This window comes from Cygnus olor, chromosome Z (genome assembly GCF_009769625.2).
Source record: "Cygnus olor isolate bCygOlo1 chromosome Z, bCygOlo1.pri.v2, whole genome shotgun sequence".
Classification (NCBI taxonomy): domain Eukaryota; kingdom Metazoa; phylum Chordata; class Aves; order Anseriformes; family Anatidae; genus Cygnus; species Cygnus olor.
In genome coordinates this window covers 64,600,931-64,627,707 of record NC_049198.1, presented here as the reverse complement: position 1 = coordinate 64,627,707, position 26,777 = coordinate 64,600,931, and the positions used below count along the sequence as shown (strand labels likewise).

General features: G+C 36.4%; 1 protein-coding gene across 3 annotated transcripts in view; it reads left to right on the top strand.

The window, feature by feature from the left end:
* The window catches only part of COMMD10 (COMM domain containing 10), a 105,614-nt gene that overhangs the window by 58,638 nt on the left and 20,199 nt on the right, over nt 1-26,777 (top strand). The window contains exon 6 of one of the 3 annotated variants that reach the window (XM_040540916.1): nt 24,188-24,732. The exons of 1 other annotated variant lie outside the window; for it this stretch is intronic. In XM_040540916.1, coding sequence (XP_040396850.1) covers nt 24,188-24,196 — 9 coding nt within the window. In that variant the 3' untranslated portion in view covers nt 24,197-24,732. Of the gene's footprint in view, nt 1-10,636; nt 10,656-24,187; nt 24,733-26,777 lie in introns of those variants that run through there. One more of the 3 variants, XM_040540917.1, reaches the window with a different exon arrangement.

Sequence of the window (26,777 nt, the reverse complement as noted above, 5' to 3'; positions counted from 1 at the left end):
TTGGGGAGGCAACGTGGAATGGTCTGGCCTTGAATGCTTCAAACATCCTGCAGACAGCAAGGCAGAGGCACTGGGCTGGGTATAAAAATACCTATGCTGACTGTCCTAATCGTGCTGGAGGCTGGCTGTGATACCCTGCTTTCTCACACTGATCTCAGTGGAGCTAGAGGAGGTGGCAAGTGTAAGGGAGTATCTGTTCTCACTAGCTGTGTTTGTTCTTTTTAACTTACAGTGTAAGTGACAGGTTGGAAAAGAAATTCAAATTGATGCAAAGATGAATTGTGCTTAAGCCTTCCCTGGGAGATATTTCTTAACTGTTCTTTAACACTTCCTGGTGGCAGAAATTCTGTAAGTTTCATACACATTATCTACTGGGGTAAGTTATCTGTAAAGCTGGAAAGATTTCCTTTCCAGATATAAATATTGGCTCTAAATCTCCCTTACTGCAAAGTATTCTATTTGCTAGGTTTTACTATATGAACTGGCCATGGGATATAGATCTCTTTTGTAACAGTCTTCTGCATATATCAAACATATGAACTTGATCATCTCTTTTATTCTAAACAAATGCATATTTTCAAATTTTTAATGTCATGTTCCTTCTCTTTTTTATAACTTCATGCTGCTGCTTTTACCTGAACTCTCTTTGTTTGCCTACATTAGGAGTAAGTAAATGAAACTGGGCACAGTGTGCTGGCTGATACCTCACTTCTACAAAAATAAAAAAATAAGAAGAAATGTACCTCCGTGTGCTGTCAATGCACTAGAGAGGGCAGCAGCATCCCATTGTTGATGCAGCTTGGGATCCTCAGTAAGTTCATAATCCTTTTTCACAGATTTAGAGCAGTTACTAGGATCCTCTCGACAGAACATTTCAGGATTTAATTTATATCAGTACTACATACAGAAGAAGGCATGGTGGCATGGTTCCTTTGGTGGCAGTGGTTTTTTTTGTTTTGTTTTTCTCCTCAAAATCTGTAACCGTGTTTCATTTTGTAGTAAAGGCAGGGGAGAGGGAAACTATCTATATTTGAAATGCTTAGTATCAGAATTCTGAGAGACTGATCTTTTTGTTTGTTTTTTCATCCTTTTTTCACTCTTCTCCACGCCCTTCTCTTTGCCCCCAAATCCGTGACACTGAAAAAGAGGAGATTAAAGACCAGCATAAAGAGCTCTGCAGAGACTGACTGCAGAGGTCACTCTTCCATAGAGAAAAAAAGTTCTAAGACTCGTTTTTTTCCTTGGAGAAAACAAAAAACAAACAGGAGTTTCAGGAAAGAATGCCATAATACAAATCTCTCCATTGGAAATTCTCTGAAAAGAACAAAAACTGGTTTAGGAAGATCAAAGAATTCTTGGTTGTTATCGTGGGAGCAAGGATGCATATTTAGTCTTGGGGTCAAAGCTTATGAAGGAGAACCAAGCATTCTTGTTTTTCTAGGACCATTTTGAATGTATTTATTGTATTTTGTTTCAGATCACATTTTCCAAATAAACTTACAGAAAGGAACGAATACTTATATAAGTTAATCTACCATGTCTGTAAGGAAACTCTCATTAAAAAATAAGCAGAGCCACCACTAGAGTTTCCAGAGCAACTAGTATTTTCTACATCTTACACAGATTTCATCTGCTATGAGTAAATGATCTTCTATGGCAGGAATCTCAGAAAAACAAAAGTGATAACATGTCTGTGTGTTATTTGGATCAGAGAGGGAAAAAACAAGGGAGAATAGAAATTGTGAGTGTAAATATCTTTTCTGGATTATGCTTCAAATGTCATGTAACTCTAAAGTCAGTGTAGTGATTTGTTAGCCCCAGTAAAAGCCTTATGCAATTAATTGTACTTGTGTGTGTTGTTGTATTACCTTTCCCAGAAAATTTTCCAGTGAGGACAGATACTCAGGAATCAGTGGCTGCAAGATACATAATTTGTTATCCATTCAGATTTGCACCAACCAAATGGCTGGGACATGTCACTGTAAGTGGAGCTCTGGGTCCTCTTTAGAAGTGTGTGAAGAAAAAGCTCACTTTAGAACCCAGTCTATATAAACAAGACTCAAATATAGAGTGGTCAACTTGATCTGCATAAAAATGAAGTGTAGTCGTATTTGGAGTTTTCACCCAGTAAGGCAGTACCTCTCCTAGTATTTAGCTTGATGTCTTCTCTGTGGTCACAAGCATAGAATTGTCCCAATGAAGGCATAAAATTGTCTAAGATTGCCTCACTTCTCATTTTTTAAATGAAAAAGGTCTTTGTGTTTGAATCCAGGCCTGTTACTGAACAGCCAAGTAGCCTTATTTTTGTTTTGCTGTTATGAACTGTTTGAATTTCCTATCCTTTAAAGCTTGTTATCTAGCTATAATCACTGTAGAGACTAGTGTTTAGGAGGATAAGGAAACAAAAGCATTGTTATTCTTATGAGTGTAAAATTGTACTAAGAATCAGCGTAGTATTTATTGCAAAAATAAACTCAGTTACAGGAAATTCTGTCTCCCCTCCCCCGCCAAAGAGTTTGCCCATGTCCAAATAGATTTAAAATAAGTAAATTAATTAATTACAATATAAAGCAAACAAACAAACTGACATATGTTTCTGGCATACTTTGAGTTTCAGGTGAGTTCTGAAATTGCAGATTGAAGGCAGCTTCTTTTCCAGAAAACCTTAAACTATGCTGGTTTATAACTCATAATTTATCATAAGTAGAAGCTGCCAAGGTCTGTATTTTCATATGCCCTGAAACGTGCATTTTAGGTTTTTGAAGGTTAATAAAAGTGTTTTTCTCTTCAGTCTTCTTGTTCATTCATTAACAGCTATAAGAACACAGTTATCCTGAAAGGCCATATGGAACATATTTGAAACAATGGTGAACAGACTTTTGCTCATGTTACTGTTCTGCATTTTTAAGTTGCAAAGTGAATCTCACTAGCCTGTCTCCCTGAGAGCAGTATCTATTTTAAAAATCAGATCCTTGTCTTAGTCCTTTGCTCTCTGTGGTGATAAAGTGCTGTTGGACATTCCATCAGGATAGAGTTAAACACTTTCTTTACAAAATGGAAGAGAGATACCATCTTTCTTTACCTAAGAATCCTTAATAGATAAAATATACAGATCCATCTTGTTCAGCACAGTGGGCTAATTCTGAGGCAGACTTGAATTGTAACTTTTGGGCTAAGCAATACTTTTCTCCATTTCTTCTGTTTTCCACGATTCTTTTTATTCTTCTTATTTGTCATCAAAGTCATTTGATGTTGAAGAACAGCATTCTCATTAATTTTTCTCTTTCAACTTGAGTTCATTGTCTGATCTTAACTTCCTATTCCGATATCACAATAGCTTCTGTTACTATTTCTGAAAACACGGTGTTCTTGTACTGAATCAGTAATGCACAGCTTCGTGCCTTACGAGGAGCTGTCTCACTTAGTGCGCTTGTCTTCGACAATAGATTGCTGTGGGCAGTAAAGTCATCATGACCTTGCTGTGTACTTTGCCAGTGCCCGTGTAGCCGAGTTCTGCTGCTGCCTGGTTGGTTGGCTTCTGCTGGCACAATAGTTGGTGGGAATATTTGCTCTCAGCTGGAGTAGATGCTGTTGCAGTCCCTTGTATCACTTCCAGAGGCAGTGCGTGGATTAAATGAAGGACCTAAACCATGCAAGATAGAAAAAGCTGCATGTGTCTCATAAATTACTAGTAATTGGGTTATAAAGATTTTTATCTCTTTCAAAGGCAGGTTGAAATAAGCTCGTTTCTTTAGAAATTGGCTGAACATTACAAATTCAGAACATGTATGATGGTCCCAGTAATGCAGTGATTCAAATGATAACTCAAACTCCTGAAGTATAGAAATTATTTGTGTTACCAGCTACTGTGTATACAAGTGTGAGAAAAAGAATAATACCTTTGTTACAGTGCAGGGAAATATACCCAGAAATTTGAGTAAAGGGAATGCTTAAGAGGTTCCATGAGGTTATTATCCAAATGTTGTCCTTGAAAGTTTGTATTTCTTCACGGAAACCGACAGCAAAGAGATTTCATATGGGTTTCTATTATGACAGCTGCTTTGCTTGTGGTTTCATTTTGTGAAGCTTTGCCATTTTGAACAATACCTTATTTTTTCAGTTCCCAAAGTTTTACTCAATAGTGGATTTTTAAGGAGTTGTTCAGCTTTTTGTATGAACTGTGCTATTCCCAGAGGAGAAGAATGGGCTGGTGTATCAATGCTTTATGTATTATTCCTGCTGATTCATTAGATCTAAAACCGTTCAGATGTTGGAGTAACACATTTCATTGCTAATGGGTATATGTTCCGGATCTTAGCTTGAAAGAGAATCATGTGGAAACATCGATATATATAATTTTGGGGGTTGCTTAGTAGCATCCTGTAATACTTTCCCATTTTCTACTTTTAAAAAGCAAGCCACATACTTTTAAAAATTCATTACCAAAGTCAGACACCCCCCCCCCCCAGTTATTCAATTCCTGTTATTTTTGCTAATGTAATTCTGTTTTAGCAATCAGATTCAAGAGTTGCTAAATCATCTATTGAAATTGAAATAAATTCTTTTCTATTCATCCTGGGGTTTAGTAGCATGACATTTAATTGTTTTCACAGCAGAGTAATAAACTGTAGAAACTAAGACTAAGGCCATGGTATTTTATTGTATGTACCACTGCTACTTTTATAGCTACACATTTGAATGTTTGTGCTGGTTTTGTGGTATGCTTTGGCACATAGGTAATGTGTCTCCTAAGGCAAAAATAGGTATGTTTAGAACAAAACTGAAAGACATCTCCTAGATGTGTGATGCAGTTACATGTATAGTCACCAAAGAGTGCCTTTACTCTAGTTAGGTGGTTTACCTTTGCTCTTGTTAGTAGGTGGTTCTCCAGAATCTATACCCTGAAGACTTACGCCCTGTTTTCAAACTCTGCCTACCTTTTCTGTAAGAGTCATGTTTTGTCCAAAGTTTTTTTGTTTGTTTGTTTTATAACACTTCCTCTGACTTTTAAAGAGCAAACTTAATCCGTAATTGTTTTTGTATTGCAATCCTTATGTAAGCCAAGCGGGTTTAGTTGCTGATACAAATAAGCTTTCAGTTCCCTGAAATTCCAAGCATCCTTTTCCTGTTTTTGTGCCAACTTGAATCATATTTCTTGCAATTGGATTACCAGATTTGCATGCAGCAGTTCTGATGAGGTCTTACCAGTACCTGATGCTGTGACTTGCAAAATGTTCAAGCAGTTTAATAGCTGGACTTCTTCTCTTGTTCTGATTAGTTGTTTTCTGTAAAATAGTAAATCTTGCATCATTTCTGTAGTAGTTGGTGTTTGTGTTCTTGTTCATTACCAGATTGAAACTGTTATTTGTTTTCTTCTAAGTTTGAGAAAGAGTAGAGGTACTGAAGATAATTGCTTTGCTGCTTATTTCAAATGTAGAATGTGCTATACTACTCCCTGAAAATCCCTGACTAAATGAAAAGCTGCAAAATGAGCTCACACAGTATCTGACAGAAAGAGTCTGTATAAGAAAGAGAAATTATAAATGCAGTAGTCTTACATGGACAACACAATTGTGTACACACAGACATACACATAAACAATCCACTGACAATGATAATTAGTATCAATTTATTATTTTTTCAAGTTTTTGTTTCTCTGCTCATTAAGAAAATTATTTATTCACTCAACAGTAGGAAAGAACTCCAGATCTGTTTTGCTCTTTTGGCTGGGATTCAAGTTTTCAGATTTTTTGGTTGTTGTCCTGATCCGTCTTAAAGAAATGTTAGGCTTTGCCATTCAAGTCCTGATCCAGTAAGATCTCATTGTTGTCTTATATGTAAACATGTGAGAGCTCCAGTCTAGCAAAGTATATATGTGTGCTTAACATTACACCTGTGATACTTCTGTCTTCAATGGGATTAGTAACATATTTATAATTGATCAAATTTTATACTCTTTGTTGGAGTGAAGCAGCTAGGATTAGAAGATAGGATTGATGTTCACTATTAACTAGCAAAGTTAATCCATTGATCACCTCACTGGAATAATGGTTTATGCTTTCTTTTTCTCTTTTTTTTTTTTTTTTTTTTTTTTTTCTGGTGATGTATGTTGGTACATGCGGTGGTAGTATTACTTCTATACTTGAGAACAAGAGAGACTTGGATGTTCAAAGTATCTAATTCAGAGCAGTTTAGGGTCGGCCAAATTGTTAGTCTAAACAAATGACAATATTAAACAGATACTTAAAAAAATAATTTACTAGCTGTTCAATTAGAAGTGAAGCTGTAGTTAATATACAGTAGTAGTGCTGCAACGGAAATGGTATCTGGTGAGTTGCTGCACATTCTTGCATCTTCAAAATGATCTTTTGAAAGTACACTAAGAGTACAGTAAGCCTTGGTGTATTTCCAAAGATCTGTATTTGAGCTACATCTCTATAGATAAATTTCCAGTTTGGTGTGAGACTGCATTGCCAGACCAGCCCCGCAGACACTCAGTTTCTTGCCACTGAAACTTCTGAGTGAGCAAAGAACAAGGATGACTTTTTTTTTTCTTTTGCTCTGCCAAAAGAAATCAGTATGTGAAGTCCACTTTAAATATATTGGAAATGCAGTCTAATTAAAGAAGTCAAGCTATTTACTAAAATACGATTGAAGCTGTTTCCTTGCAGAACAGACAAAAGAAGTTATTTTTGGTCTTAGGAAAACAAGCAGTGTACGAGGCTGGCAGTTTTACAGAAGTGAAGTTTGCGAACAATAGTATTATAAGTATTCCTCTTACAGCGTAAGCATTATGACATGTTAGTGCATATGTTTTTCGTGGATATTGCATTGCAAAGGGAACGTTGAAGCACAAAAGTAAGATTGGTATTTTAGATTTGCCATACTGATAATAGTATCACAAGATCTGCGCTTTAGTGTTGGGGAAATTGACGACAAATATAGCCCAGTTTCTGATTTTTTTTTTCAAGTTTTAAAAATATATACCACGTTGTCTAAATGATTATTCTTGTTGTTCTTTAGTTTTTGGAATTCTTTATTCTTAGCATTTTGTGTATTTAAATAAAGATATTAAAAGGTGGGTTGTTGAGTAACATAAATGTACCTTAACTTTATGAAGCTTTTATGTTCAGAAATTCAGCTTTTTTTTAATAACAGTGTAAATCTAGATATTTTTTTTCCTAATTTCTAGCACTTAACTTGTCTTTCACTCTGCTCTTCAGCATGCTGTAGGTCCCTTGACTCTCTTGAGATACTTTGTTGTGTTTAAGTCTGAACAGAGGTTAGAAGGCAAAACTATAATTTAACTTTATTGTGTAATATAAGCTGAAGCAGACTGAAGAGTGAATAAAGTACTATTGTTAATTGTTGCTGAAAAATATACCTCTTTGATTCTGAAGAGAAAGATACAAGTGGTTGCAAAACCAGAGAAAGTCACCTGTATAGAAGGAATGGTATGAATGACTGGTATCAAGTATCATTTAACTTTTCTCTGGATGCTGACTGCCTTTCCAAGGATGTTGTGTGAGAAGGACCACGAGTGAAATGATTGACAAAATAAAAATGGAGGAGAACCAGGAACTCCTACGAGAAAGTGTCCCCTGTGCAAGCGTGGAAATGCTTGTTTTTCTGTTCAGCCTGAATTCCTGTGGAATCCCCTTTGTGATTCTCCTGAGCAGAGAGAGTTGGGGTACAGGGTTGATGGCAACATGCTTCAGCTTCAATCCTGCTGCCTAGGAGACTGTCCAAGTTCATGGGAGTTTCTGTTTTACAAGAGGAACAATATTTCATAAATGTGATGCTATTCCTACCTCAGTAAGCCTGAATGGTCCCTTGTGTAAGAAATTATAATTCCTTAGTCTTCCTTGTCACTCAGAAACTCCCAAACCTCCTCTGAATAAACTGACACAATAGGATTTCATCTTGAAATTGTGCCTTTCTCTGAGCCACATGGTGCTGTGTGCATTGTTATAATGGATTAAAAAAAACCAAAAAACAAAACAAAACAAAAAAACCTGCAAATCAAATTCTTTTGCATGGAAGTTTTTTAAAGAAGTTGAATTTTAGATCATTATTGTCAAGCAGGAGTGAAATGACTTAGTCTCCTGAGGATCACAGGAAACTGAGTGATATGGGAATGTAGACAGGAAAGCAGGGATGGCTATAAATAAACAAAAGAAATACATTCAGTTAGATTGTAAGAAAATAGTGTCATGCAAGCAAAAGAGAAAGTACTCTTGGGGCAGGAAATTTCCCCCAAATTTGATGAAAGAACAAGGGAGTGAGAAAAATAATAATGTCCTTAATGAATTATGTGAAATCTTGCATTTTCATCAGTGTGGCTGTTATGATTTATCAAAGGGCAGTAACGTGTGTGAGAGAGATGATTCAGTAGATGCCTCGACGTATAATTATTTGTTCTAGAATTGTGCCCCTTGTGTTGACCAGTTGGAATACTGCTTCTCATAATACCATTTTATAATGGTAATTATAAAACTTTTCTGGAAACTGTACAAGTTATAGTTTGCAATAAAGTGCCATATTTCATATTTTACAGGAATTATTATTTCTTATAAATCTCATTTGAAAGTTCAAGGATGCTACATCCTGCTGAGCCATTGGGTGTTTCTATTTTCAGTACTTTGTGTGCTACTCGAGTCATATTGATTTCCAAATACTATAAATCTGTACAAAACAGGAAGAGTGTAATAGCCTTATACAGTAGCTGAGCTGTTTCTTTTTCTAATTAGAGTATTTATTAAAATTGAACAAGAATAGCATAATATAATAAGAAGACGCATTTTCTCTGTTTTCAACCCAAGCTACTGTTTGAACTGATTCCAGTTGTTTCTTGTCATTGTTAAATTGTAAGCTTTATCTACTGTGAAAGCAAAGTAATGGAGAAACTTTCTTTTAATGTCCCCTCAAAAGCTGGGAACATACAATATGAGTAGGGCAGAAGAGAATAAATCTTAACAACAGCAAATAGTTGAATAAGGAATTGTCCTTGTGTCTGTGTTATCTGTGTGATCTAGTTATCTGTATTTCATTACAATAACCGATATTCTGGGACACCAACTTGCTATAATTAAGCTGCTTTTTGTTTTGGCTGCCCACATGTTCTTAAATACAGGACTTTGATAAACTTGTGGTTGTGAAATACTGCTGGCAGTTCATACTTACGTGTTGTGTGAGCAAGGATGCCTGCAATATTTTGACTTACAGAGTAAATTAAGAAATGAAGCAACAGTGTTTTCTTATGATATGCATGGATACTACAGTACTTCCCTTTTTCTTAGGCAGAAACCCAGCGGTACCTGCTTTGTTCCCCTCTGGAGGTTTTAAGTTCTGAGACTTGATGGTTCCAAGTAGCTGTTCATTTCCTACGAGTGATCAACAGTCTGCCAGATTTCCTGCTCAGACATTAACTATTCTGGTGGAAATGGTCCAATAGGGTTTATTTTTGTGCTGTTACGAGATTTTATTCACTTCTCCTCAAGCATGTCTGTGCCGTTACACGAAGGACAGCAACAAATGTCAGCACTGCTGTGCCGCAGGAGGCTGGAGCCAGCACCATCCCTGTGCACCGTGCTCCTGTAAGGCAGGGATGGCTCTCCTCCTGCCGACTGAGAGATTCCCACCCTGGGAGAGAGAAATGAGTGCAGACTCAGTGCTCTGTGTTTTGGCTAACAGCATTTTGCAAATGTCCACCTGGCCTCTAGTATTCGTACGTGTACTGGATCGCATGGGATTGGGTACTCCTTTGGGACACAAAGAGGTGCACCTGAAGGCATTGGCTGACAGCTGTTTATATCCCACAGGCTTATCCTTTACTATTAGTTAATGGAATTCTTTTAGTTTAAAGAAGGAAGAAATCAGCAGGTTATACTTATTAATATAAAGGGTTTATTAATCAGGGTGGTGCCGGATGGTTTGGACCTTGTCCAAGCTGTGAAAAGCTAACTGGGCTATTTCTGTAGTTCCTAATGAACTTTAACTGTAGTAGTTGCTTATGTACAGGCAAATCTCAGTATAAATTCAAACACAGGTCAGTGTTAAGTCCGAAGATGCATAATAAACTTGTAACAACAGAATGTTAAATCAGAATTTGCCTAGGCACATGTCCTACCACTATCTGTCTTCATCTCATACAGCTGGTTCCTGCTCTTTAATAATCTTTAAAATACAGTCTTGTTCCAAATCGGTCCTTCACTGTTCTTGCATCCTCTGCTCTGCAGTTTGGTGTAGTTGATGCTAAGGTCTGCCTCTGGGAGGATACGTCAGGAGTGTGGACTGCGCTGTGCTGAACAAAAAAAATGGGAGAATGATGTAAGGGCAACAAGTAATTAGTGCATTCTGTATTCAGAAGCCTTTCCTCAAAGAATCCAAGTACGGGGATAGAAGGATTAGGCCTGTGAATTAAGGGCCTACCAGGAAATTTGTTGTGTTGAAGACCAAGGATATAAATGAATAAAAGCTACGCTAACTTGGGGTTAAAATTATTCACTGGTGAATACCTGGTGTACCTTTTGAAGATGTATAGAGTAGCTAATACAAAAAGGCTCTAGAAACCAGAAAGTGCATGATTTAATGTGCTCAGTTTCCACTGAAGGATTTTCATTCTGCTTTTCTGCAGTGATGCTTCGCTGCATCTTCACTGCCTCTGCAGATGCCCTGCCAGCTCTGGGCACAGAACACCTAGGCTCCGTGGGGCAAAGTGGTGACACATCCTCCCCTCCCTGGCAAAGTATGGATTTTAAGTAGGTATGACAAGTTGGGGCTTTTCCCAGCACTGGGCTTACTCTTTACGAATTACACCAGACTTGCCTGGGGTTTCATTCTGAGATGCTCCTTTCACTTACCCCTTGCTATACTTTCTGAATTCATTGTCATATATGCCAGTAGGCTATTAGTAATTCCATGACACGAAGGCATTTTTGTTCATCTCTAGGGAACCTTTGTAGCTGAATCATTCCCACACAATCAATTCAGTTGAGCCCTGAAAGGAGGCATTCTTGATTCCTTGGGATAAATATATACTCTTTTCAAATCACAAGATGCAGCTCTTCCAGACTCCTCTCACTAATAACTCCACTAGTTACCACACTGAAAGTTAACGGAGTGAATGCAGCTGGGGTGTTTGCAAATATGTGCTGGAATGTAAATGTGTGAATGCAGCATAGACAATAACGCATTGTTCTAGTTCATTCACATCTCTATTCATATATCTTGTAGCAATTTTCAGGCCCCTGAGAACCATCTTCTAGTCCAGCCTCCTGGCTATCACTCCCGTATGGTTTTGTCAGGCTGTGGCTTTCTTCAGGAGTTCATCTCCAAGCTCCAAAGAAATCAAAAGATAGACAACCTCTGCTAATTGCAGAGGTTTTCCTATCTGTGAACCCTTGTTGCTGACCCACTCCCAGGGACTGTTGGCAGATCCCTGACTTCATAACCGAGGCCACATTACAGGGGTGACAAGTACATTATTTTTCATCACCTGACTGTCGGAGGCACGATCTGAAAACATCCGAGACACTACTGACACGCTTGAACTCCATTAACTAAGCTTTGGGACATTCAAAAAGTATCAGACTTAAAAGTGTATTTTTTTACTTTTTTTTCTCTCTTCACTTCTCATAGGAAAACCTGAAAGAAAGCACTAGGAATCTCTGAATAAAGCTTTTAGTTTCAAGTGTAAAACTGCTGAAGTTCTCGTGTTTCATTTGTGTGTGCATGGCTCAGCAAGTCTTTACAGGCTGTAATTCAGATGGAGGAGAGTCTAGGAAGAAGGAGTTAGCACATGAGGTGCCGTAAGGGGAAATCTTAAGGGCGGCCAATTCAGGAAGAATGCTTTCGTTGAACTTGAGTTTTCATTACTCAGTTAATGCCAAACCATAACAAGGGTTTGAATATTAACTCCTGTACTGCGTTTTCCCAGAGTGTTATATATGCCCTTCCTCTGTTTGTTTTCTGTATGTGATTGAGTTGTGTTTTGGTGAGCCAGAGTCTCTGAAGACTTAATATTTTGAGTTACGTTATCCATGGTATTTTGCTGGCTTATTATGAGTACAATGCTTGCCAATGCTTGCTGTTAACTTTCATAGTTATCCTCACAAACGGTAATTGATCTTTTGGTGAATTTAAATATCCTTTCTTCAAAGGCACACTGAGAGATTTTTTTCTTCTGTGGCTGAGTGATAATCTTCTTTATTATATTTACTACTTTTAACAAAGCTCTGGTTTCTCAGCTAATTAAATTGTGTGTTTTTTTTCTTTTTTTTTTAATTTTATAGAAGTATTTTCATCTTCAGCTTTTTTTCACTTCTTGAGATATTTTGAAAATTAAAATGATAATATGGAAAAGCCACAAGAAATATGTTATCCAGTCTTGGTTTAGACATTTGTAATAGATTCATGAGCCTCAAGTGAGAACACATCAAGAAAAGTTTAATTCACTTAACCAGAATGACGAAGGAAGTTTGTTCAGCATTATACTTCATTTTGACACAATTCTATTCACATTTTAATTGAATTAACTCATGATCTATGTATCCATGAGTTAGGATTGTATTAATTTCCATTTCTTTATTCCATTCGATGCGTTTCAAATACAACATTTTAAGAGCAGCTGTTGAGGGGTTGTACATCATTCTCCTATTCTGTTATCCCCCGAATGCTGGCATATAGATTGCATTAATAGAACACATTCCAGTTGAAATACTGTCTGAATAGATTATTTTTAGTACTAGATATATGTTACAGAACTTAAAATTTAAACATTCTTTTAAATCATTGTAATGATCTATACTGTCAAGCCAGGTTAAGTCAGCAGAAATTGTGTCAAACTTATTCAGGGATCCCCAAAGAAAAACATGCCATATTTCCTTCTCGAGCAGACAGATATTTTTGTGTCTTTATTATAAAAAAAAAATAAAATATGTAGGAAACGCTGTTTTTCCTATGCAAACATGAGTTCTACTGTCTTGCTAACTGCAATATTACAATGGTCTGTTCTACATGGATTCACTACTCTGAAGGCTTTGTTCAAGAAAACAAACCACAGCATTTTAATTAAGGGCCTTTAGGTCTTCTTCCGTATTCTGTCCTCAAAGTTGTAAAGTAAAAGGATTTTGCTATTTTATTTTTAATTAGGAAAAATAATTTCTTCTTAATCTTAGAGCACATTTCTCTTGTGAGATGCTGTGCTATGCTGTTTTGTTTTGTTGACAAATGAAGTATTCTGGATATTTGTTAGTTAGAGTTACTAGTTTTGTCAAGCTTTGAACATGTTGGTGTGCTCTTCCTCGTCTTTGGCATTCAGTGTTTGAGGAGAGTCATGGCAACTAAGGTCATAGTGAGCTTCACCAATCAGAGACATATTTTTCTAGGGATTTTCCATTTCAGGAAGGGCATCAAGGTTTTGGGGTAATAACAGGAAGAAATGGATAGCAAATGGAATGCCTGAATTTTGAGGGGTGAATTTTATTTTATTTTATTTTATTTTATTTTATTTTATTTTATTTTATTTTATTTTATTTTATTTTATTTCATTTTATTTCATTTTATTTATTTATTTATTTTTTCGATGAGTTCCTACTGGAAACTGGCTAAACAATAAAAACGGTGAAGGGATTCATTTTGTGGAGTCTGTATAACAGAAAATTATGGGGATGGTGGGAACTTGGTAAGTTGGAGCCGTGTCAGCTTTTGCTGGAACTTGGGAAATAAGATTTTTCTGATGAGCAGCATTGCTGACAGACAGCAAAGAGCTGCAGCATATTATAGACAGGGAGCCAGCATATGGACTTTTATGTAAATGGCCAAAGGCATATTGGTGAAGGCTAGACTTCATCAAGAAGAAATAGAAAAGAAGGGACCTCATATTTCAAGGTTTGAGATAAGTTGTTCTTTATCACTGCATTCGAGGTAACTATGCTTGCTAAGGACAAAAATCCATATGGTATGAACGTAAAAGTGCCTTGTAATTGAGAGGCAGAAGGTTCTTTGTGATGGCCGTGGACAGTTCGTAGTAATAAATACACTGCTCCTAATCATAAGATAGAGATACGATATAAAAGTTTTTCAGACCTCTCTTACAGAGTGAGTTCTTTTGGAATTAGTAGGAATTTATTTATTTATTCTTCTGCCACAGTTCTTCTCTCCAATGAGGCTAGGACCTTCAAATGTCAAACCAAAAGAAATGAGTCGGAATTCAGTATCTGAATTTCTTCTAAAAGGAGCCCAAAGATTCCTTTTCAGTTTCTAAAGAGTATGGAAAGGTGGAACATGTGGTGAAGAGACTACTGCTGCTGGTGTTTTCGTTGTTTATTTGTTTCATTTTCATTTATTTATTTTTTTTTATTTTTAAATTATGGGTGGTTAGCGTGTGAATATTGTGTTATGATACAGGTTCTGCCTAGGCTGCTGGATTGGGAGCAGGAGGCTATATGGCTTATGAGATAAAGAAGTGTACTCGAGTCTCAGGCATTGAGCATGCTGCATAAAGCGTATAGAAATCCGGCAGTTCAGAGTATGCTGTGTCAGTGTTACTGCGCGTGATACTTTACTACTTGCATTTTTCCTATTTTTTTTTTTTTTTACCTTAGAGAAATTAGACAATCTTTGTCCATTTTTATGGTCTTTATTCAGGAATATTTTTAATAAAACAGATACCCTACAATCAGCTGTCATCTAGGCAGCATAAAGGAATGTTCTTATTCATTTTATGGATTTAGAAGAAAAGGAATGGAAAGTGAGGGAGACTGAGCTTTAACACAGCAAAAATATTCAGCAGTTTATAGCCAGTGTGGGCTTTTGAGATGCTTTACTCTATTTGATAAATTATTCACAGATGACTGCAAATTCTAGCCAAATTGCTTATTTAAATGCATCATTACTGGACACCTCACCAGCTTCTCATCCATTTCAGCACAGTTTACTTCTACTTCATTTCAAGGCTTACTTAAGAAAACCACTTTATTTTTCTTGGTTTACTGGCTGTGCTCAGAAAATGACTTTACTACTCTTTTAAAGCCATTTATGTGTTGTTCACATTGCAACAGATAAGTTGTTTATGAGACTTTTTTCCTACTTACCTAGGCCTCTTTATATGATAATGCCTAAAGTAGTCTATTGTTTTACAAAGGGTTGTTTATTCATTGATTCTTAGATTTTACCTTAAACATTTGGTTACTTGGGTATTTCAGGCAGAATGGCTAAGGATTTCTGGATACAACATATAGTATGTGTAATGTCTTTTCGTGCTTAAGTGTTTTAACTGCAGTGTAAGTAAAAATAGCTTGGATTTTGTGTTCACAACCCAGTTTTAATTGGCATGTTGGGAATGCCACAGTTGTGGTCCAACCCTCCACTTTGGAGAGTAGGAAATCAATTTCCAATAGGAAAAAAAAAAAAGACAACTTTATTACGTCTTCTTTCATATTAATTTTATACGCTTACAAAACCCACCAACAGTGAGAAATAACAGCTGCTTTACTGTGCTTTGTCCTTTGCAACAAAAGGCAGTTGTCTTTATCTTCCCCTTTGTCTTTATCAAGAAGGCTGAGGACTGTAACAACTACAAAGCCTTGTTCTTGTCTAATACAAGGTATGGGAAAATAGCATGCAGATAGGGATCTTGGTTTCTTGCCCAGGAACATGTCAAACTCCGAGATAACCTGCACTTTGTACCTTGCCCTGTATAACAAAGCAGCAAATGTTTGGCCAGCTGCCACCCAGAAGTGCTGGTAGTCTGGAGGCGTTGGCTAGCCATCAGGCAGCCTGTTGGCAGCATCTGGGAAGCCAAAGCTCCCCGCAGCCCCTGATAGTGCTGTGATATACCTGGAGTTCAGAAACCCCAATGTCTTCAGAGTTCACCAGCCAGGGATATCATTGGTTGGGAAGTCCCAAAATGTGGGTGTCCTGGTACTTGGGCTCTGCAGCAGCCTTCTGGACAGATTGGTGGAAAATCTGGGCTGGGAAACCCCAGTAGCCTTGTTTCTCTGATGGTGTTCATGCCCAGAGAGGTGGCAGAAGAGCTGCCAGAAAAGCAGAAAGGTTTTTAGCTAAGCTTTTTTCAGAATCAAAATTTTCAGCAGGAAATGTCAAATCAGCACTTTTTAGCAGAAGGTTGCTGTACTGAAACAATCTTAGCCAGCCTTATTAAAAGTTTACAGCCTTTCAGCCTGGAGAAGAAAAGAGAATTGAGGCAGGTAGAAGTCGATGATACCCCCTTTTCATCTGCGTGGTTACAATACTGTTCTGGTGAAGTCTAGGGTAGGTCTGGAAACCAAAACATTCACAAGAAACTCAGGGCTTGGGTGTTTGGTTCCTTAGAAGGAACTTGAAACTGCATAAAAAGTTTTGCAGTTCATTTTGGATTTTTTTGAAAATGTGAAGGACAAGGAAGGAGAATATACATAATTCTTAGCCTCCTCGTAGTTTAATCCTAATTTATCCTGTTGCAGGTGACAGCAATGGTTTTGCAAGGTCTTGTGTCACCCAAGTTGTTATGCTCATATACAGCAGCTGAAATCTGAAGCATTTCTCATGCTTACACTACTGTTCTGAATATTTCTTCCACTTCTAAGCCCTTGGTTCAAGGTTGTTTTTGTTTTCAATTACAGTTTAATAATAATAACTTAATTTCAATTAATTATTTGTTTTTTAATTACCAGCATACCAGAGAAAGGCAGAATGGTTTGTGCTGGGTCCATGTATGTTGTAAAGATATGGCTGATGAGACCTCTTTGCAATCTAAACAAGATCCCTATGCATATTCTTGACTGATTTTTCACAAAGGTTACCTTGAGCACAACTGTTATCTTTGTGTAATATCAATTAAATAATATATCCCAAAGTGCATCAACAGTGAACAAATAAAAACAAGCAGATTGCTACCCTTATTAAATTATCTCCCTCTCTTTCTCCTCATGTCTACCTAGGATTGATATTTTATTTGGAAATGCCAGATCCCAAAGTGGATGTTTTGAAAAGCGAATGCTGTAATGTGGGAAGGCAGATTTAACTCGAAAGAAGGAAAGGTGGCATGATAGGAGGCACAAGTGGCAGGAAGCCAGAGGGCAGAGGCCTGCTTCCCGTGCTGCTTCTTTCTATTTGAACATCTCTATGCAAGTCCCTTAACTTTTACTTCTAAGAACATGCTGGGGTCTAGTGCTGTTATAGTTCATTGTCCTGTGAGTTGAAGTTGAGGTGAGAGTATAAACATCCACATCAAGCAATCTATGATATAGTAAATGTGGATTTAGAATGGATGACAATATTGAAAAGTCAACTAGATAAGAGTAAAAAAAAAAAAGTTAGAAATTATCTTGTAAATCTTTCACCAACAACTGCAAGTAGTATACAGTACAGAGTAAAATATCCTTACCATTTCAAGATGTGTTGAGATGTTTGAAACTTTAGATTGCTGTCACGTGCTGCTACAGTTCTCATCTTTTGTATTAAATCTATATTTTACACGTGCTGCTTCTTTTTCTTCTCTTTTTCTCAATATAAGTTGTCTGCAAAGTTACTTTTAATGGTTCTATGTAGTGTTAACTCATTTTGGGCTAGGGAGCACTGTTTCTTTCCAAATATTTCTGAAAGCACAGTCTCCCTGTTATTTTTCATCTTTAAATATAATTTATTCAAGCTTGATCCTAAGCTGTCACTTCCATAAACTGCTTCACTTGAATTTGCATCGTGCCTTTTATCTCATTTTTCTTAGTGCTTCTCCTCATTAATATGTGAATTTACTACTTACTGCATGGTTTTTCATACAAACATACACTCTACAAGAAATCTGAAGCAAGCTTTGTTACTGTTTGGCATATAGCTCTTCTTTCTTAAAAAAAAAAAAAAAAAGTTACAGATTTGTACACCTTTTTTTTTCTTTTTGAAGTTTGCTTGTTAGAAATCATAACGTGCCCCAGTCAAGTCCTCAGTTTGTGATTTCTGAGGAATGGCAGAGTTTTCTTACTTAGTTATGAAAACTTGCTTACTTACTTATGAAAGCAAACTTTCATTAAAAACAATGAAACTTGTTTTCAATCAAGTGCAGATTGTTTAGTTATATGCAATTACTGAAGTGTGAAAGGATCCTTCTCCTGCAAAATCTCCTAAATTAGGCAATACAGTTTAAGTGTTCTTCAAATATCCGTTTGCAGAGTGAAGGCACAAGAAGTAAACTAAAATTAGTTTCTGGTGTGTATCTGAAAGAAGCATCAGAAGACTTCATTTAAAGAAAAATTTGAATAAAGTAAGCTTCAGGGGGTTTTGATATGCAGGCAGTAGGAGGTAAGAGATGAGATTATGGAAACAGATATGAGGCCTGCAGATTTTGCATTAGGACAAGATCTGACAGTGCATATTTTTCTATTGTATGGAAATCAGTCCTGTGGTGGTACCAAAATTAAATATTCTGCCTGTGTTCATTTAGCTGCAGATTGGTCCTTTTGGGACAATGCAGAAATAAGAACAAAACTGCTTCTCAGAGGTTTTAAGACTTTTTTCCCTTTGTACCCAAAAGAATTAAAAGAAAAAGTAAAACATGGATCAGTGAACTCATTTTTTTCAATTATTTTACAAAACAATACAAATTGTAAGGAATGAATCATCTCATGATATTTCACTTCTTAAAAATTTAATGAAAGAGATTATTCAGTGAAGTAACCTGCTGTGCCTGTTTCACAGTGACAATATACAATATTCTCTGAAGCTATTTCTGACATCATTGTATCTAACATGGTTTAGGATGTTTGGTGGAAAATAAGGTGTAGGAGAGATGCTGGCTAGAGTACCCAGTAATCTAGGGTACACCAGAGGGTGCACTAAAATCTCAAATCTAGGGTACACTAAACTGATTCTGGACAGAGTAAATTTTTAGCTTACCTGCTGTCAAAAATAGTAAAGCAAAATTAACAAATGGATGGTGTGACCATCTGATACACTATAGTGTTGATCCGCAACAGTACAAAGCTGCTTCTAAGATTTTGTAGGTTTGATGAAGTTAAGGAGCGTGTTGCTGTTAATGCTGTACTGGAAGTAGAGCTGAAAGCTGTATGGAGTTTTGGGCGTATTATCAACAATGCTGCAAACAATAGGCAGGGAGCAAGACACATGGGAGACATTTGCTTGTTAAGTCTTGAGCTGCATGATTTCAAGATACATGGGAGATTTTTGGTACTAGCTAGCCTTCACTGCCAATGGACTTTTGGCTTATTTTTTTATGTTAATGTTTAGCATGCTTTGAGAAACTAGTAGTCTCTAATACTTCTGAAGATTGCTTTGTTGTAATATATCCATTGATAACGTGCTCAGAAGTGAATTCTGGTTTTGGGTGCATCGCTCTTCAGATCACAGTTAAGAATCTGGAACTAAGTGATACCTTGGGCTATTGATTATTTCCTCGTTTCCATTACATTGTTACGTCACACAGCTCCTTCATAAATTCTGTGATCTTCATTATAAAATTAGTTACGAGTTTTGGCTCCATTACTTTGATGAGAAGACTATTCCAGGCTTCAGTGTCATAGTGTTCAGGAACCTTCCTTTGAGTCTGAGTTGAATATTTGGCTTATTCATATCTTATTTGTTTTAGTTCAAATGTTCTTTTAACCTAACAGCTTTCTGTCTCATTGATGTTTAAAATGCTCCTGTATTTCTGCTCTGTAAGAAACTTCAAGAATCCTGAAGTGTAAAAGAATACATAGGTCAGATATAAACCATCTTCAAGCACCCAAATCATTAATTGCTTTTGATTTCTCCCTGTTTTTATACCCACTACTGATCTGTATACTTGGTGTACAAAGAATGCAACCTTTAGTGGGATTACCGCAGAGATGTGGTGTTAAACACAGAGTGCTTAGTGCTCCTTAGAATCTGTATTCTATTTCTTTTTTCTAGACACACTGCACAGCTTTATTCTTGAGTATATGGAAGTCTAAATATAGTATTTCTCAGCGTATATGGGCACAAGATTTGCAAAGACTATCTATGAGCACTGGACTTTCTAAACATTCAAAGCAGTTATTGCAGTAGAATTCTAAGCGATACTTGGAGCAGTGGTAAAATTACTTTACTTTTGAGGTGATACTAAATTCTCCAGCTAAGATGATGTCCATGTCATCATCACAGATTGGTGTTAGTTCAATTTCTTTTATTTGGATGAATCTCAGAAAAAATGTATTATGCATGAACTCTTCAGACACGCTATGAAATCGTAAGCCATCCAAATGTTGAGCTGTTCTTTATAACACAAAAACCAATAAATTTGTGGAGTTACCAACTACTCAACTGCTTTTGAAGACAAGAACTAAGGCAATATGTGCAGTCAGCAAGTTCTTTGTTTTCTTCATTGCTGCAAAGAAAGGATGAAAAAACAAAAACAAAAACAAAAAAACAACCACCCAAAGCTGTCAGTGAAGAAAAGTTTAAGAGAAGAGTGAAGATAGTCTCAGCAATCTGTGTTTAGGACTGTTACATAGGCAGCTGAAGAGATGTGGCAAAGTCTTTGACTAGAACTGTGCTAAATTCAACTGTGTTGAATTTTATAAGCATAGGAGGCATGAGCCAGGATAAATTTAGGGAACTGTTACTGCTAACATAAACAAATGAATAAGTATAGATACTGTTTCTGAAAATGCTGTAACATACTCAGGGAGAAAAAATAATTTTCATCGTGTTCAAGTGTTTCCCTATATGTAGTATATGTCTCTTGTAGACTTTATTCCTCTATGTCTCTTTTCTCTCCTGCCACACACAGCTTTACTGCAGAACATCAAACTTAAATATTGAATATTATTTTGTGACTCAAGATTCATGAAGGCACTCATTAGAGCATACTATGTTTTTATAGTGTTCCTGTCATATCTTTTTTTTTTTTCCATAATAGGACAATTATGATCTTGCCTATTGTTTATTAATATCAAAAATCAGTAGACATAATTCAAATATATACATTTTCTAAATAGTGTGCTGTTAGTTGGAGTGGTGTTAGTTGTAGTGTAGTAAAATTGCAGACTGAAATCGGAGAATTCTATTAAAGGCAATGAAAATATGTCATTGTTCTTAAATAAGTAGATTTTTTACATAACTGTAATGATGCACATAATATTGCTGGTGATGGGAAAAAAAGATAGAGCTGTAGAAAGTAAATAAATCTGGATTTAAACAGTTAACTTATGTTGATGATTAAATGTTGCTCTTGTTTTATCTTACTTATCTTACTATAAACTCCAAATAAGATTAAGAAATTTAAGTACACTACTCAGTTGTGCTTAGATAAAATTTGAGGTGCTCAGGTCCTATTTAAATAGGAAAAAAAAGCCAGCAGTAAAGTTTCCTTGATCACGTTGAAGAAGGTAAGGCAATTTGGTGGATATTAAGGCTCTATGTGCTATAAGCATTATTTCCGATTAAGTACTTTTGGTTTCAATAAATAAGAATTTACTTGCTAAATTCAGAGGAGAAGTTACTGCTTTGTTATAGAAAAAAAATTCTCCAAAGTTTTGGTGGAGGACAGAAAACTAATTTATAGTACGTTCAGTTCAGGGATGTCTAGGTGACCGTACTTTCTACTGCATGGTATTAGATCAACTTTGTACTGATTAGGTAGAACTAAGCTATTGTGAGAACGTAACATCTAAATTCTACCAAAGAGCCAGCATTCTTCATGCATTGGAGAAGTTTAGTTATATTACCCAGTTTACTCTTATGAATAATATTAATTAATATGTCAACTGAACTGCTTCCAGTTGTGCGGATCTAACCTGTAGCATATACAAAGAAATCAGCTGTTTGTTTAACATAAGCTCTTAAGTAGTTGGCAGCTATTGCAAGTCATTACGAGATTTGACTGAATTGAAATTGCTTTTACCTTAATATAGTATGCTGCCACCTGAAGACATACAGACCTTTGAAGTATATATAGACATGTTTAGGCAGAGTCTATCTTTTTGTAGCAGGTTGCTGGGAGGTTTCTACAGTAGAGCATCAAACCACATTTTTATTAAATAGGAGGCTGAGCAGATGCATTAAAGCGATAACCTTGCACAAGGTTTTGCATAAGGAAGGAAGAATATTTTGCAGTCTAGAAATGGAGAAGGCACTTTGCGGGCAAGAAAAAAAATCAATTACATCATTTTTGCAGTCTGACTGATGTTCAGTAGTTAGTCCTGCTGCTACTTAAATTTATTTTTACTATAAATGAGAATGTTACACATCTATTAAAAGTTAGTAATTGATAAATTATTAACAGTTAATTAATAGAAAAGGAGTTACTGGGTTCTTATTTACATTTGCAAAGTGGAGCAATAGTACATACTCTGAAGAAACTGTAATTGAATCAATTACTATATTTTGTAATTATGTGTAATTCAATTCAGATAGTGTTCTGAGATCCCTAAATGAAAGGGACAACACCTTTTTACAAAAGAAGAGTTTCTCAGCTTTGGGAATGAGAATGCAAAATTGAAATAATTATGCATGTGTTGGAAAAAAAGAAAGATAAAGAAAAAAAAAAATATGGATGTTTGCAGGATGATTGATGGCAAGCAGGAATTCTTTTTCATTACTAATGTTAATTTCATAATAATCAAATACAAATTTATTATTTTTGAAGAATCAACATGTGATTCTTACTTTAAATAATTGTATATTGATCACAACTAAAAGGCAGAAAATCGTGCTTTTTTAAAGATCATTTCCATTTCATATCATGCTTAACTCCAACAGATTACAGTATCTTCTTCTTTCTGAAAGAAAGTAAAAGACTCCCAAAGGATGATGTCTCCATTTAAAGAGAAAACTTGTTTTTTCAGTAAAGAGAAGCTGGACTAGACATGGAGAAAAACTGAACTAACGGACAAGATGCCTTGGTAGTTAAAGAAAATCCCTTATTACTGCATTATAAAATACGTATTTTTTTAATTGGAGTGGATGAAATGTAGTATAACCTTTAAATAGCGCATTAATGTATTCCACTCAATTTGACAATAGCATGACAATTAACAGATGGAGGGAAGACATTTACTGAGATTAGGAATACAACTGTCATTGACTCATACTAACTTTTTAAAGGAGGTTGATATGTCAGGATATACATATTTTTAATCAAAACTGAAGTGTCGATATATTCACATAAGAAGTAATAGTCCTCTGGAAAGCCTTGCCAAAAAATATGGGTGCAAAAATTTTATGTGAGTATAAAGAAATATGGGACAAACTTGTGCAAAGATGCCCAGTGAAGGTTATTAAATAGATAAATCCAAATGAGGCACAAGATACCCAGTTGGAGTCCGGGGGAGTGTTTGATGGGAATGAATGTACAGAACAAATCTGAAAAAGAGTGTTTTTTTTTTTTTTTTTTTAAGTGTTCAGATTTCAATATATAATTATCTGCTTAATTTCGCTTCTCTTCTTTCTTCTATTCATGTAAGAGGAATGGCACCTACACAGGATTTAGTCTGCTGCTGCAGCCCATAACATTTATCTGAATTGATGTGGATATGAACTGGAACACTGGGGGCTGGAAAGCTAATTATATTTTAAAGGAAACTGTAAAATATACTAATTTCTACTACCTTTCATGTTCCAGATCTTTGTTCCATAATTACTTGTGTTTCATCCATTATCTGATTTTCTCGAATTCGTCAGGTTTTGTGTTAAAATGAAGAGCCAGTTGAGGCTATTACTTTAATTCTAAACAAAAAATGTAATGGCAAAGTGTAAATTTTCACCATTATTTATTTATTTATTTATTTATTTATTCATTCAGTAATACAGGCACATGTGTATGGATTCTTTCTGTACTCTATTTACACTTTTAAAAAATTAATAATAAATGATAATTTCTGAAAGCTAGACCTCCTGTTTCAAGAAGCGGTTTCAGGTATCATTGACAACACTCCCAGATCATTTGAAAGAGAGTGCTTAAAGTACTTGCCTGCAAACAGACAAAAAGAGAAGAGGAAGTCTGAAGAAAGGTTACTAATTGAAATTGATGGAATATATATGGAATATATATAAAGTTATGGGTAGCAGAGTGTGACAACAGGTGCTTTTTTTCTGGAGGGTCTAGGTGCTTTCAAGTTCGAGAAGTAAGTTTTTAAGGGGAGTTTGATTGTGGCTTTGGGACCTCCTTGGGTTTGGAGTGAAGTATAGGATTAAATTTGCCTCCATTTTCCAGATCCTTTGATTTGTGGTATTGCAGCAGAAGATGGCTTCCTTCTCCAAGATTGCATCTCAGAGTCACATGGCAATACCAGATATTCCTGTGGGATGCTCCGATTCTCTTAAAGTCTTGTGAAGTTGTTTGTAACACAGGAAATTGCATTTTGTATCCCAAATTTCCTTAATCATCACCTTTCCCCGTTTAATTTATTTTTTTGGCATCTGTCACTTGTTCTTGGGTAAAAACAGGTACGTGGTTTTTTTAAAATAATATCACTTATTTGCATTCTTATGTCTGCATAAAATATGTGCATCAGTGTTGCCATGAATGTAGTTTGGGACAAAAGGTTTGCATATTGAGAAAATTCATATTGTCAGTCAACTAGCTGTACAGACATGTGACCTACTCATGTTAAGACTAGCATTCTGATTCCATGCTAATAACCTAATTGCTATTAATATATTCTGCCTGGTTCTGACCTGTTTTGTTTAGAATGCGCATTGGTTTTTAATGTGTGTGACATCTAAGGGTTATGGATTAAAAAATTAAATTTTCCAAAATAAAAAATACCTCATGCGTTTTTAATAGAGTTTACAAAAGTGCTGCTCTATATTTTCCCTCTAGCAAGATGGTACAGCATTGAATTAAGTTTCAGTACTTCTGTGGCCATGTAAGATTTAATATTCTGGGCAAAGATATTAATTGTCTTTTGGAACGGACAGATGGATTTGCTTAAAACCTACTTGTTAATTAATTGGATTTTTTTGAAAAAATGAATAATATTTTAAAATGAGATTTCAGACTTAATTCTTTGATGGAAACATCTTTATATTGTAGAAGAGTCTTTTTTTTTTTTTTTTTCCAGAAGTGTATATAGAGGGCCAGAAGAAAACATTACTTTGTGATTTATACATTTTCTTTTGGAGTGTGAAAGTAGAACCTGGGTACTGTAGAAAGTCAAATTACCTCTCAAGTAAAAAGCATCCGACCTTGGCTTAAAAATAAATAAAAATATCCTGAGAGTCAAGCTGATACTCTCGTATCAGGACCATTACTGTTTAAATGACATACATGGTGGGATCAAATGCACCCTCAGCAAGTTTGCAGATGACACCAAGCTGAACGGTGGAGTTTACATGATAGAAGGAAGGGATGCCATCCAGAGGATCTGTACAGGCCTGAGAGACAGGCTCACATGCACTTCAAGGTCAAGTGCATGAACCAAGCAGGCCAAGTGCAAAGTCCTGAACCTGGGTCAGGACAGTCACGAAGATCTGTACAACCTGGGGGATGAATTAATTGAGAGCAGCCCTGTGGGGAAGAACTTGGGTTTACTGGTAGACAAAAAACTGAATATGAGTTGGCAGTGTGCCCAGAAGACCAATCATATCCTGGGCTGCATCCAAAGCAGCATGACCAACAGGTCAAGGGAGGTGATTGTCCCCCTCTGCTCTGCTCTTGTGAGACCCCACCTGGAGTGCTGCATTCGGCTCTGGGGACCCCAGCACAGGAAGGATGTGGAGCTGTTAGAATGAGTCCAGAGGAGGGCCATGAGGATGATCAAAGGACTGGAGCACCTCTCCTGTGAAGACAGGCTGAGAGAGTTGGGGATGTTCAGCCTGGAGAAGAGAAGGCTCCAGGGAGACCTTACCGCGGCCTTCCAGTACCTAAGGAGGGCCTACAGGAAAGCTGAGGAGGGACTCTTTGTCAGGGAGTACAGTGATAGGGCAAGGGGTGACAGTTTTAAACTAAAAGAGGGTAGTTTTAGATTAGGTATAAGGAATAAATTCTTCACTCTGAGGGTGGCAAGGCGGTGGAACAGGTTGCCCAGAGAAGCTGTGGCTGCTCCATCCCTGGAGGTTCAAGGCCAGGCTGGATGGGGCTTTGAGCAACCTGGTCTGGTGGGAGGTGTCCCTGTCCATGGCAGGGGGTTGGAACTGGAGGATCTTTAAGGTCCCTTTCAATCCAACCCAAAGCATTCTAAGATTCTAATTAAAACAACAACAACAACAACAAAAAAAACAAACATAAATTGCAGTTATGAAATTATGTGTGAGGTAAGTTACTACTCTTACAATCTCCTCAGCTTTTTCAAAAATGCCACTTTTAAGACTTCAGCCTTTAGTATTGAGAATCAAGGGGTAACAGTCAACAAAAGTGTTTGCAAGCCATTTCATCTTTCAGGGAAAGGAAGAACTAAACATAGGAACTGTGGTTAGGTAAATGTTATGAAGAAAATATTAGGCTGTATAGCTAATTTAACCTCATGCTATGCTGTAGGTGATGCACAAACCTACAAACAATACTAGTATATATTTGGTAAATTCTTAGACATTCTGGGAAGCTTGAATATATGTATACAGAGAGAGAGAGAGAGAGAGAGAGAGACTGTTTTTTTCATTTACTCTTGTAGCTCTTTTAATCTACAGTGCTGTAGGATTCGTTCAACATGTACATTAAAAACTCTACTTTCCTCCCTTTCCCCTCCGATCCACCAAAGTATATCTTAACCATAATAAATTTGCTTTGGGCTAAGCATTTACATAAAGTGTGTATGCCCACAAGAATATTTCATTTTTATTAAAAAGAAAACTCTTAACAAACA